Here is a 13972-nt window from a genome sequence, read left to right as displayed (position 1 = left end):
TGTTGGAGCAAAGTGGCGCTCACGTTGTACGGCCGCATGCTAGCTGGTATCGCTGCCGCTGCTGTGCTGCTGCCGCGCTGCGCATTGGGTGGCTTGCAGCTGCACTGCGCTGCGCTGCTTTGGCGCTCCAGTGCTACAGTGCTCCAGCGCTCTGTTCTACCCTGCTGCCCTGCTACCAGTTCGGCGGCTGCGTTGGCTGCTTACCGTTGACGGTCGCTGCTTGCTGCTTTGCCAGGCTGCTAGCCCGCCTGGGTGACTACGACGAGCCAGTGCTAGTGCTGAGGCCGGCATTTGGTCGTTTCGCGTTCACTTTGACGAATTGACATACGGTAGTTTGGCCGTTTAGCGGAAAATTACATCGCGGAAAACACAAGAAACTTTTGCTTGACAAATATTCAAGTGCCGTCGCCAATTATGATCGGCCGCAAGTGTTGAGACGCTCGAAAATAGACGTTCTCGAAATAAACGAGTGTGTGTGTGCATTTGTGCACTGTTAAGAAATTTCGAAACTTGCATAGAAGTGCTGGCTTGACTAAGCAACCGGTCAGCGGTGGAAACGTTTTATGTAAAATATCAAATATATCATTTAGAAAAGAAGGAAATGCATACATCTGAATATCGCCAATGCGATTCAGTGGAAATGTAATTATGTAGTGTACTCGAAAAGTAATTCCCAGAATTTCGTGTGGAATAAATTATAATCTGTGGAAATAGTGTGTGTGATTTTCGTGCGAATTTTACAAAACTGTGGATTACGCTTGAAAAACGGAAAAAATACAAATTGCTTTGATTAGCCGTTTAGATGGAAAAATATATATTAATGTGTTTGAAACAAATAAAAAATTTTAATACTAATTGAAAAAGCTTGAAAAAAGTATTGAAAAAAATTTTAAAAATATATTGCAAAAATACCGAAAAAATTGTTGAACATTTTTGAAAATAATATTCGAAAAATTTTGAAAATAATTTGAAAAATAAACTATAAATATTCAAACTGAAAAAATTTTGTTTATCAAAACACAGTAATATTTGATATATTGAAAATTTATGTTCATAGTGTGAAAGTTTAACAAAAATTCACAGAAATGAAACTAATTTTTTTTTTCGAAAATTGAAAAACATATTTTGGAATTGAAAATAAAAATGTAATTAAAACGCTCTGTGAAAAAATTGCAAGATTTTGAAAGTTTACAACACATCGTGAGCAGTATTTAAATCAAATTTTGAACAGTATTCAAAACACTGTTTCCATAAGAATAAATAAAATTATTTAAAGAAAAAGAAAAGTAAAATATTAAAGAAGTTATTTTCTATTAAAATCTATACTAAAACATATTTTGAAACATTATAAATTTCATTCAAAAAGTCACATCTGTTTCGTAATTGAAACGCAATGTCAAAACTTTCAATTGCTAAAGTGTGAACAATTTAATCATAGTAAAAACAAAAGTAAACTGAAAATAATGTTCAAAATTTTTTAAATTAAAATTATTAAAATTAGTTCGAAAACATCACAACAAGTGTAAAAAATACTTAGAAAGTAAAAACAAATTTTTTCGAAACCAATGTTCGAAATTTTTTTTAGATTAAAATTTTGAGTTCGAAAAAATGCAAAAGTGTAAATAAATGCTTAAAAAGTGCAAACAAATTTTTTCGAAATTTTCGATAACAATATTCGAAAATTAAGTTTCCAATATTTTAGCAAAAAATTCAATATTTATACAACGAAAACATATTTTTTTAATACTTAATAGTGAGACAAATAGATAATAATCAAAACAGAAGCAAAATAAAATTTTCGAAAATAGTATGCGAAAATAATATTCATAAATAAACGGAAAAAATTAAAAGATCATAAGCACTGCTTTCTCAGAAGTGTAAGAAATATATAATAAAAGTAAAACAAAAATTAAATTTAAGCCTAAAATTTCGAAATTAACTTTCGAAGTTATTTTTCGAAAATACAAAAATTTAGTGTTTTAAATTTTGATAATAATATTCGCGCAGCAATTGAAAATATAAAAATAAACTAAATATTTAGTGAGAAAAAACAACTATTTTCAAATCTCGAGCAAGCAAAAATTGTAATAATAACAAAAGCAAATAATGAAAATAATAATGAAAACTTGCTATTTTTGAGTAAACGACGATCACACACAAAATCGTAAAGCTAAAGATCAACTTCAAAACTTAACTTAAATTTTCATCGCTGGAACGACACAACTTCATATAGAGAATTGAGTGCAATTATTTAATTTGCATATCATCCACCTCTTAAGTTATGGATCGTATTTGGAAAAAGTTTTTGCTATGCTATGTTTTATGTTCAGCGTTAAGAGAATACAAATAAGCAAACACACATACATACTTTCATATATAGAATCATATACACAAACATTCTGAAGCCAATATAAGCCATTGTATCGTATCGGTGTGCATAAATCATACAACATCAACTCATCTGAAATATATTTTTCGAAATATTCATATCGAATATGCGTCACTTTATTTAAAAAAAGTAACTAAGATGATTTGCAATTAGTAGTTCAGTAAAGAGCGAAGCTGCAACGTGACCGCAACTACGACACTTTTTATCGGTTTTTTTTCTTGTTTTTGCATGATATATACTACTTAGCCTACTCGCTTGACGATCGCTTGAAACAGATATACACGCTCGCATAGGCAGATTTTTATATTGCTTTACAAACAATAAAATTTTTTATTCATTTGTAGCGTGATTTACTGTTTTCTGTGGTTTTCGTTGTTTTTGTACCTTGCGAAACAAATCATCACTTTTTATAGACTTAAGTGTATAATTATAAATGTGGAGAAAAGTCAATTAGAACATCTCACATGGAATGGCACGCGATCACTTCGGATTGTAGGTTTTCTTCAAGAGAACACTGTGGGTGGCTTGTGAAATTCACAGTGAACTTTATATGCGTTTGTTGTAGTTGTTTAAAAAATTGATACCAAGTTGAAAAAATTTAAATAATTAAATTTGTAGGCTTGTGAGTTTTGTTTGCGATGATTTTACACATTATTTGTTATGTACAGCGTTGCCAGAGCAATAGAAAAAACAATTTAAAAAATTCTGAAAAAAATAAATTTTAACAAGTTTTAACAGTTTTTGTTTCAATTTAGGGACACAAGTTTTTAACGCACCTATAACCTTTCTAAAGTTATTCAAGAGCTTTCTACATTTACTAAGTAAAAACCAAAGAGGTTAACTGCAAATTATTCATGATTTATAGAAATTACTATTTTGTTTCACATTTTGATGCATCTGAAATAAAAAAAAATATTTTGTGAGCCTTGAAGCTTGTCTAAAGCTTTGTGAGCTTTCACTTCTTTATAAGGGCGATTATAAAATCAAACTACGGCAGTAATTTAGTGTTGAAAGGCTGAACTGAAAGTATTTTTATTATCTTTCTAAAGCTATTTAAAAGCTTTCTACTTTTATCAGGTGCAAACAAAAGTGGATAACTACATATCATTTTATGAAGTATGGAAATTATTTTTATACTGGACTGTCATGTAATTTTTTGCTGCAGCAGATTTAAAATAAATATTTTCTGAGCTTTTGAGCTTGCCGAAAGCTTTGTAAGCTTTCACATATTTATAAGGGCGATAACAAAATTAAACTACAGCAGGTATTAAGTGTTCAAAGGCTTTACTGAAAGTATTATCATAAGATTATCACACTTAAAATTTAGTCAAAGGCTTTTGAAGCTTTTTCCTTGTTATTAAATGACAAAGCTTCGTATACAATTTATTATTAGCGGACTTTTATGAGTCTATAAGTATATTTTATATGAAAAATCGCTGTTTTATTAAGTCTGAGAGTCTTATTAAAACAATTAAATTAGAATATAGAATTATAAAAGCTTTATGTAACATATAAAAGCTCAAATTTATCTAAAAAAAGATTCATAAACCCATAATATAAGAACCTTGTGAGTCAAGAAATGATTTAGACAACGCTATAAAGCCTAATGTGATACATTTTCTGGGGTATAAGTTGATCTAAATATTTTTTTTATTTTTCTATATTTTAAAAACGAAATTGTAATTTCTCTTCAAAAGTTGCGGTTACGTGCAAACCTAATCATTCAGTCATTATAATAAATTATACTTACATTAATTTGTTCCCAAAATATTGCATAATGGTGTAATATACATCAACCATAACCAAAAACATCGCTTCACAATTCATACCGCTTCATAAATTTCCAAATAAAAGCGCCTGCGGGTAGGCTACATAAATTCAAAGCATTCTCATAAAACCCTAACACACATGAAAATTTCAGTGCTTATTATTTCATTAAACACACTAATTGCGTGGCTTGTGGCGTAATTTAATTATGTGGCAACACTGTTGGTCAATTTCTACAATTTTCTAATATAAGAAAAAAAATTATAGCACATGATTCCAGATGTGAGCAGTGTGGTACTACAACCAATTTAAAAAGCACTTAAAAAACATAAAGCAAAAAGTGAAAATAAATCGCTAAAAAGCAAATAAAAACCAAAAAGAAATATTAATTAATTTGCGTACCTTCGCCCAACAAATTCACCGTGAAAAATGTGTGAGCCGCGTGGGCGTATACGCAACCTCAATTCTGGTTTACAATTACTAATGCGCGCGCGTCTTATTGGCGCTCTAATAGTTTGCAACACTTAAATACTGCGTGTTACAGAAAAAACAACAACAATAATAATAATCATAACAACCATAACTTGTGTATTGGTTGAAACATTTTCGGTTGGTAACTTAAGGCACACTTAGAGCTCACAGTCGCCGTCGGTTGCGCACAACAGCCACAACCAACATGACGTCGCAGACGAGCACTTGCAACAGCTTCTTCCAGGAGCATGCGAACAGCGCGCTGAATCAATATTTTCAGCAACTGAATTCGAATGCGGCTGCTGCGATGAGTAGCAGCAACAACAGTGATAGCAGCGCCAATGAAGGCGGCAGCAGCATGGCCAGCTCATCGATGGAGGGCAATCGCAGCAGCGTTAGCAGCATTGATTCGTCGAAATCGGTGAATAGCAATGGCAATGGCAGCGCAGCAGCACAATGGAACAATATGCAGCAGCAACAGGCGCAACAGCAACAACAGCAGCAGCAGCAACAGCAACAACAGGCGCAACAGCATCAACAGCAGCAGCAGCAACATCATCATCATCAGCAACAACAACAACATATGCATCATAACCAGCAACAGCAGAACTCACACCAGCAACAGCAGCAGCAAGCGCAGCAGCAGCAACAACAGCATAATCATCATCAGCATCAGCAGCAGCAACAACAAACACAACAACACCAACAGCAGCAGCAGCAACATACACAGCAATCGCATCACCAGCACCACCAGCAACAGCAGCACCAACAACAACAACAACAACAACAGCAGCAGCAGCAGCAACAGCAACAACAGCACTCCCACCAACAACAACAACATCAGCATTCCGCAGTGGCCGCAGCCCACAACCAATTGTCCGCACTTAGCCAAACACTCACACAAAATTTGGCCGCCGCCGCTGCCGCATCCAATGCCACCGCCAACACCAATCCACACTCGATCTTCGGCTCCGGCAATTTTCATTACAAAACCAACAACTCCTGGACAATACCCACCTTATCGTGCTACCAGCGTCTCTACAATGAAAACCAGCAACATTATCATCGTCAATTTGGCAATGGTGGCGGCAGCGGTGGTGGCAGTGGTGGCTCCAGCAACGGTGCTGTCGGCGCCGGCGGTAACTCCTCCGATTCGCAAGCGCTGGCACAGGTCGCCGGCGGTGGTGGCGGTGGCGGTAGCAACAATTTGGGCAACTGCAATGCAAACGCTGCTGCTGCATCTGTGCAACATGTTGCTAACGCTGTGGCGGCCGTTGTTATGGCCAACGAGCAGCATCAAAGTCATTTGAACAGTTTGAAGGCGCGCTTTCAGGCACCCGGCAATGCAGGTAAATACGGGTGGGGCACTTAACATAATAATATTTACTAAAAATTATTTTCGTTGCGCTTGAATCGTTCTTCTAATATCAATTTTAATGCTTAAATTGCTCTCTGAATGTATATGCACTCGCTCTCACGCTTGCTCTGCGAGCGACGAGCGTCGAACAGCTTCTGGCGATCATTAGATTTGTGCTGTGCTCTCAATTGCAATCTCTAGAACTGCATTCTCGTGTAGTTTACGTTGACTGCGCTGTCGCAGTTGCCGCCCGCTGTGGCTGTCAGCGTTGCATTTTAATTAATCAGCCGTTACTCACCTTTTTCCCCACGTGATCCGTATTTGATATTGCATTTGCGTTTGCACGTACCCTCCTATACACGCATATGTATGTATATATACTATAATTACCCATGAACAAACAAATATCACTTGACTAGCTGGCGCTCTTTAGCTGCGGCATTTAAATGTTGAATCTGAAATATCCAATTTTCGCTCGCAGTATTATACAGAGCGGTTTTATGACACACTTATGTTAGCTTATGCCAGCTGAAGCTGAGAATTTATGGCGTATGCTTAGCCATATACATACATACTATATGTAATACAGTATACATATGTTGTATATAATAGCTCTTCCGCTCATATGCGGTGATAATGACCGCAACACCTTGGCATTCAATTATTTTTGCAAAGTGTATTCAATGCATATGTGTATAACTAGGCAAATCTAATTTTAGCATAAATATATGTAGTCATAATTTGAACTAGGCTTAGTGACTATGTGATATACATATTTATCAGATTTAATTGTAAATTTTCAATCTTAATATTGAGAAATATTGTATAGTCGACGACTGGATCTTGTAAGATGAATTAACATTCATTCATTTTTAGTGGTGCGATCGGCTCTCAGAGTTCGGGGCGATTTCTAGTATTTCTGGTTGGCAGGTTTTCGCTGTTTTTTCAGAATTTATTTTCTCGGAAAGTATAATAGGTTAAAGCTTTTGCATAGTACCGAAAAAGATTATTGAAGTTTTCCCAATTTTTTTGTTTTGGTCATCCAAGTCAATTGGAAGTAGGGAAGTACCTACCAATGGCGGCGGCAGGTCAACTTTATACTGGCGTCCGTAAATAAAGTCTTAAACGCAAACAAAAATATTTTCTAAATCTATACATCTGTGATTCTAGAACAAAGGAGAAATCATGCGAAAATTATGAGATAAAATAATATGATTTTTGGTCGTGTTTTGTAATTAATTTTTTTTAAAGAAACAAATTTCAATAATTTTGACAAATTTTTATACGAACTCTTGAAACATGCATGTATTTCACTCTGTAAAAAAATGTAAAATTGTTTTGATCTCACAAAGTAGAAACCTCCATTAGTCTGCTCAATCTCTTACATGCGACTTAAGGGGGACGAGCTCGCACATGAAAGTATCACAATCACTAATCATGAATATCCCTAATGTTTGCATATATAAAATACTTTTAAAAAATTACATAACTGCTGAAAGTGATTTTAGTAATATTCTATTCCATACCTTTCTTCTTTGACGGAAGTCATTCTTATGTGACTATTTTACTTCCTTATCAGCTCTTCATTCTGAATCAATTAACAGCAATAATGAGTAGACAGTCAAGAGACTCGCTTTACATTTCCACGTATTGCATTTACAGTTTCTTCTACTAATTAATATTTATTTAGAATATTTTTAGCTGCTTCCGAGTAGCCTTGCTATATTCAGTAATGCATGTGTATTTGTGCTATACTTAGGTGCTTGTGTTAAATGAAATGGTTCACTGATTAGGCGAATAGAGCAAGAAGCGGAACGCTTCTGAAAATTCGTCACATTTAATGCACTATCCGTCACGGCAGGATTTGCTCATTTGAAAATGTCGTAAAGTTATGGAAAATGCAAAAACAAAAATCATAAAAAGATGGTTCGGTCGGAAGGTCGGTATTTAGCGAATGGTAGTCAATGAATGACAATAATGAATTGATGAACGAAAACGTGAGTGTATGAAAGGTGAATTTTAGGAGATTACGTACATCAGATTTATGGCGTAACATTTGAGAGAAAAGTGAAAATTAAAAATTTTATTTCAAAAAATATTAAATTGGAAATAAAAAATAGAAAATTTCAAAATAATAAAAATTTTAAAACTCAAAATAAAAAATGTATGAAAATATACTTATATACAATTTATAAAAACTGGAAGTTATAAAAAAAATAAAAAAATTTATAAAAAAATACAAAAAATTAAAAACAAATTTAAAATTTAAAAATTTTAAAAATATATATAAAATTTATGAAACTGGTAAACGTTAAATTAAAAAAAAAAGATTAAAATTAAAAATTTATAAAAAATGTAAAATTGAAAATTTATAACAAAATGCAAAATATTAAATTAAAATAAAACAAAAAATGAAAATTGTATAAAAAAATTGAATAACAAAATTTAAAAAAATATGGAAAAAGAAAATTTATAAAAATATATACATAAAATTTTTAAAAATGGAAAATGTAAAATTAAAAAAAAAACAAATAAAAAACAAAAAATATATAACTTTAAAAAAATATAATAAAAAATTTATAAAATAATAAATTTGTTAATTTTTTAATTTTTTAAATTTTATTTACTATCTTTTTTAATTTTTTTTTCACAATTTTTTAATCCACTTTTTGTTGTAAGTTTTTTTTTTTATTCTATATTTGCCATTTTTTATAAATTTACTGTTTTAAATTTTTTTGTATAAATATTTAAAAATATATATACAATTTTGGAAAATGTTATAACAAAAAAAATATTGAAAATAAAAGTTTAACGAAACATATAAACTGAAAATTTATTAAAAAATCGAGAATCGTATATAAAAATTTAAAAAAAGTCGAAAATAGAATTTTACTAGAATAAGTGACTTGAGCTTAGCTCAAACATTGCCCTTACAACGCTCGCAATTCATTAACATTTTCACGGCAAATAAAAATATCAATTATAAAGCACTAATGCTTAGACACTAAGAATAACATATGAGTGTTGTACATATGTACATATGTATATAACTTCTTCATACTCAATTTGACATCCAAATTTGCAGTTCGAGACTGTTTGGTTTTCAATATGTGAACATGAAAAAAGCGAATGAACTTTTTGAAAAAAAAAATACTAAAAATCTAAATAAATGGGATTTCAATATATTTAAAATTTTATATAGGGCAGAAAAAATTATTATATTATAATATAAAAAAGTCTTTTAAAACCACGACACAGCTAAACTCAAAACTATATTTACGTTAAATAAAGATATACGACATCTAAATTCTATTTGAGTTTAAAAAATATATATATATATAAATTTTAAGACTAAACATTACAATATTCTGGTGGCTCCCTGATGAAACTCTTTAATGTATAGTATATACATTTTTTCCAATTTCCTACCCACCTAAGCTGAGTGATACTTGTTCGCTAAACATAAGCCTACAACCTTACGTGTCATCGTTTCTGTTATTGTATGTGCTTGTTTTAAATTCTTTTTAATTTTTTTTCATTATTCTGTCACTGCAAATGCATTTTGGCAGAAGCGCGCGAATGCATTGACCAGCAAATGCCAGCCACCTGAACTAACAAAATGACCAACGCCGGCAAAAAATTCAAAAGCGATACGAACAGCATATGAGCACTAGCAGAAGAAAGGCTCTGCCATAGAACAGCGGACTATAGGCTATCGATGCCTTTTAGTTCGGCATATGTTGGTACATACATATATTCTAAAGAGTTTTGGTTTGCGATTTTTTCATGGCATAATTTGGTATTTGCTGCTGTTCTGTTTAGGCTTCTCTCGGTTGATGTATTAAAATGCATCAATATGATTAGTTACTTTTCAAATTGAAATTCAGTTTCAATGCAAGCTTTTATAGCCGCTGATGCGCCGTTGACAATTTTGCGGTTATTAGAAAAATTACAAGTAAACTTTTATATGCATGCCTATATAGGTGTGTGTGTGTGTACACTTTTAGTTATTTATAGAATAGGGTAACAATGGGTAATCAATAAGATTAAATTTAATAAAATTAAATATTTGAAAATTAGCCACATACATTATGATTTTCAAGCTATTCATAGCTTTGTCGATCAATATTGGAAATTGCACTGTAAATATATTAAGTTAAAACGGCACTTAATGCCATTCTACATAAAGCACCCGCAGACCTAGCCGGCAGATGTATTGCTGCGAAGTTTTGCTATCAGATTCCGAGTAATTATATACGTTAAGGGCCGCAGAGAGGGACGTTCCAAAATCATCTCTCACTTCGATTGCATCCCTGATAACTCGGACCACTATGTCGCAGCACCTACCCCCAGCGGAATCTTCTCCGCATACATACCACCAAGAGATATATGGATGGGCCGGATTCTCTGGAGAAGAGGTGCAGTAAACTTTTTAATGGATGGATCCAAGCTAAAAGGGAAGATTGGTGAAGCAGTTTTCTGTGGGGAATTCTCAATCAACTCTTGTTTCAGACAGCTGGATCACTCTAGTTCATTTTAAGCAGCACAATTCTCCAAAGTGCAGCTTCTTTAAGGGAGGTATGAATCTACTTCGATAACAGAGTTGCTAAACAGCCCTTGAGCTCGCTCCATAAAAGACTCTAGGCATTTTGTTCAAATGCGACGGTCATTTTGATCTATACCTAAGAGTTCTGGGCATCACAACCACGTCTTTAGCTGTCCAAGTGGGATTTTGCCTTTATTTTTACGTTTTTACTAATTTGTATACTATAATTATTAAAACAGGAAATATTTCGATTTTGGAGGATAACTTCGATAACAGAAGAAAGTACTGTTTAACTTATGTCTCTATTTCTGAGGGAAAAAATCTTGATCCAGTACCCAGCCGCGTGTTGTACAGTGATATCATGAACAACAATTTCCATATTTCACTTCATTTCTTTTTGTCTTCTTTATTATGATCGATTACTGATCACTTTCGATGCACCTTTGGCCGTTTGTTGGTGCTGATAATACAATAATTGTCCTCAGCTTGACACTTATGGCCATTTGAATGGCTCAGATGGCAGTTCAGCTGCTAAACATGGCTGCAGGCACTAACTGGTTCCTTTGTAACCAAATTGACTCTATAAAAAATTAACAAAAACAATAAAAGCCATTTATAAGAGTATGTGTGTATAATAACGATAAATATTTGTATGTTAATATTTTTGTTGGATTTCCCGCGCGTGTCGCTTATGCTTTTTGTTATCTCGGAAATTTATGAAACTTTCGTTTCATTTCTTGCTTATCTGCATGCATACACTCTTTGTTTTGACTACTTGCTGGTTAAGGCTTTGTCTTTTTGGCACTTTTGACCGGCAAAGACCTGCCCAATTCAGGTGAGGGGACATGACTGACTGCACTCTGAGCTGACTATACTCTGAGCTCCACTTGCATCCAACGAGTTGTGCGATCATTCCGTACTAACAACAACAACATAGTGTGAGGAAGGTCACAAGAAGAGAGCCAAACTATAAAAAGCAATTGAAAAGGGAATAAGTCAAAATTTTTTAATATTCAAAAATAGCGTATTTTATGGCTTCATCTTTTGATTCATTTTTATTGCTCCACAACCAAAATTAGTAAAGAGAGAAATTCAAAACTTCACAATATACAACAAAAAATGCTTCAATACCGAAAAGAAAGGTGAAGCCAAATGGCTGGCTTAAGTAAAAGCATCGCTTGCGAATGAGATGTCAAAGCAAAAGTGCCAAAAATAAATATAAATATATGCATTTTCGTATTATTTGAGTTTTATCCGCCATAAGGAAGTGAACGCTGGCGAGTTTGCGTGGTTGGCGACTTGCGGTAGCGCCCACAGCACAAGCGTTGTTGCTGTAGCAAATTTCGGTTGATTTTGCTGGCTTGGGGGGCTGGCAAGCAGCTCACAACTGGTCGGCGTCTGCGCTGTGCTGCGGCGCTGCGGTTTGGAGCAGGGCAGGTCTGCTGCGGTCACTGCGCAGCTTCATTGTTGTTGGTTTTTTGTTTTGGGTGTTACAACTTTCGGTTGAATTTTTGTGCAGCTTTTTTGGCTGCTTAACTCATATTGTACACGTCTTTTTGTGTTGTTTCTTTTGTTTATTTACAGTTACCAGCTTTTTGTAACCGTGTTTTTTGGCAGTCTGCAAAGTCATATACTTTCGTTTATGGCATTGTTGTAGCTGTAATGCTTTCGATTTCATTTGTGATCTATAGCTTGTGATCTTCAAGTCGAGTTAGCAACGGCGTTAAAGTTGTGGTTAATATATGTTATTATTCAGATAGTTTTTTTTTACCTGCTTTTTGTGTGAGTTTGAAGTTTTTTAGAGGCTGTCATTTAATGTTGCATTGTTGTTGTTGCTAGCAGTTCTTTTTTCGTTGTTGTTAAGTCATAATACTTGTATATTCCTTTTAAGCAAATCCCGTCCTTAAGTACATCTGACTGTATATATGTAAGTGGACTAGTCTCTAGTTTCGGCTCTAATGGCGTAAGTGTTGTCTACGCCAATAAACAAGAAGTCCCTCAATTTTGGGAAATCGATTTGGAATTTTCCACACTTCTCTGTCTCCCCGAGAAGCTGCTCATATGGCGAACCCACTGATAATGGATCACTATGGGATATAGTCGTTATACAAACTGTTCGATAAAAATCAAATCCTTACATGAAAAAGTTTTTTATTTGAGAAGATATCTTCACAAAATGTCGTATAGATTATTTTCTAAGATTTTTCTATATTCCTTGAAGAAATTTTTGAAATCGGTCCATTATAGCACATAGCCGTCGTACAAACTGACCGATCAAATAAAGTCATAGATTTTTTATACACTTTCTATAAAAATAAATGCGCCTGTGAAGGGTCTTATCGATTCCGTACAGCCTTAGTTAATAATTTTTTTTGGGTTCCTCAAAATATTGTTAAACTTTATTTGAACCCCTTGAAAATTTTTGGTCATCTTCTCTCTTTATTCTTATGTTTGTAACTAGAAAAAATGTGTTTGTAGGTAGACTTTTGCTAGTTACTGGAAATTTTCTAAGAAGTGTAAAGGGTAATAGGTTTGCAGTTTTTATATCTTTAATACAGAGTAAAATTATATCTTCTTTTATCCGTAAAATTTTTATAACTAGATACCTTCAAAGAATCGATTTATTTTATAATGATACTGACACTGTAAACTTTCAAATTAAATTTTAAAATATATTCGGCTTGTTTCCTTCCCACAACTTATTCGTATTTGAAATATCATCACCTAAAATGCAAAATAACGCAACACCACTTTTGATAAGTTTACAAGCGAAGGGTTAACGATATAATAGAAATCACTCATATTGAAAATAAATTGATTTTGGTTATAAAACGGTTATAAGCTGAAAATTTGTGAATCGTCAGCAATAGAAACTCAATTTTTTTTTAAGATACGTTGTTTTGCATTTTTACTGACGATTTTTACATTCTTATTACTGTTCAGCATATAATAAATTTAACCATTACTAATCAAAATATTTCCTTCTCTTTCTTTGCAGGTAAGCTGAGTGATAACTAAATACCCGAATGTTAGAATCAAACTAATTTCATGATCGACGCAGAACTCATTCATTATTATTTACACGTAAAGACATATGAAAGTGAATTTTCGAAACACTTTATAAAGAGAAAATGGTAAATATTTAAATAATTATTCTTTCAATTACAATAAAAATAATGCAACATTAGGCGAAATAAGGTTCGATTCGGAGACCTTAATTTGTCTTAAAATTTTATTATTTTCTTTAACTTGAGAGTGCTGAAATTTCGAATTACATTTTTTTGGTAGGTGTGAGAAATCTTACACAGAATCTTAGCTGTCTTCGATTTGTTACAATATACTTACCATCTTGTAATGAAAAGCAAAGCGCTAACATCATGAGTAGAGAAGTGGCGAATCGAAGTCATAGGATGTTATTTATATATTAACTCAGGCAATGCAT

At 33.2% G+C, this 13972-nt stretch overlaps 1 protein-coding gene across 11 annotated transcripts in view; it reads left to right on the top strand.

The window, feature by feature from the left end:
• Positions 1 to 222: 222 nt before the first annotated feature.
• LOC105229038 (putative uncharacterized protein DDB_G0286901) overlaps positions 223 to 13972 on the top strand; it is a 61795-nt gene continuing 48045 nt past the window's right edge. Inside the window, exons 1-3 of one of the 11 annotated variants that reach the window (XM_049458415.1) lie at positions 223 to 565; positions 1755 to 1877; positions 4424 to 5976. In XM_049458415.1, coding sequence (XP_049314372.1) covers positions 4833 to 5976 — 1144 coding nt within the window. In that variant the 5' untranslated portion in view covers positions 223 to 565; positions 1755 to 1877; positions 4424 to 4832. Of the gene's footprint in view, positions 643 to 1754; positions 1878 to 2007; positions 5977 to 13972 lie in introns of those variants that run through there. The other 10 variants (XM_049458411.1, XM_049458414.1, XM_049458413.1 and 7 more) reach the window with 10 other exon arrangements.

The sequence above is a fragment of the Bactrocera dorsalis genome, chromosome 5 (assembly GCF_023373825.1).
Source record: "Bactrocera dorsalis isolate Fly_Bdor chromosome 5, ASM2337382v1, whole genome shotgun sequence".
Classification (NCBI taxonomy): Eukaryota; Metazoa; Arthropoda; class Insecta; order Diptera; family Tephritidae; genus Bactrocera; species Bactrocera dorsalis.
The sequence above is the reverse complement of the archived record's forward strand: the minus strand, read 5'-3'. Positions and strand labels throughout refer to the sequence as shown.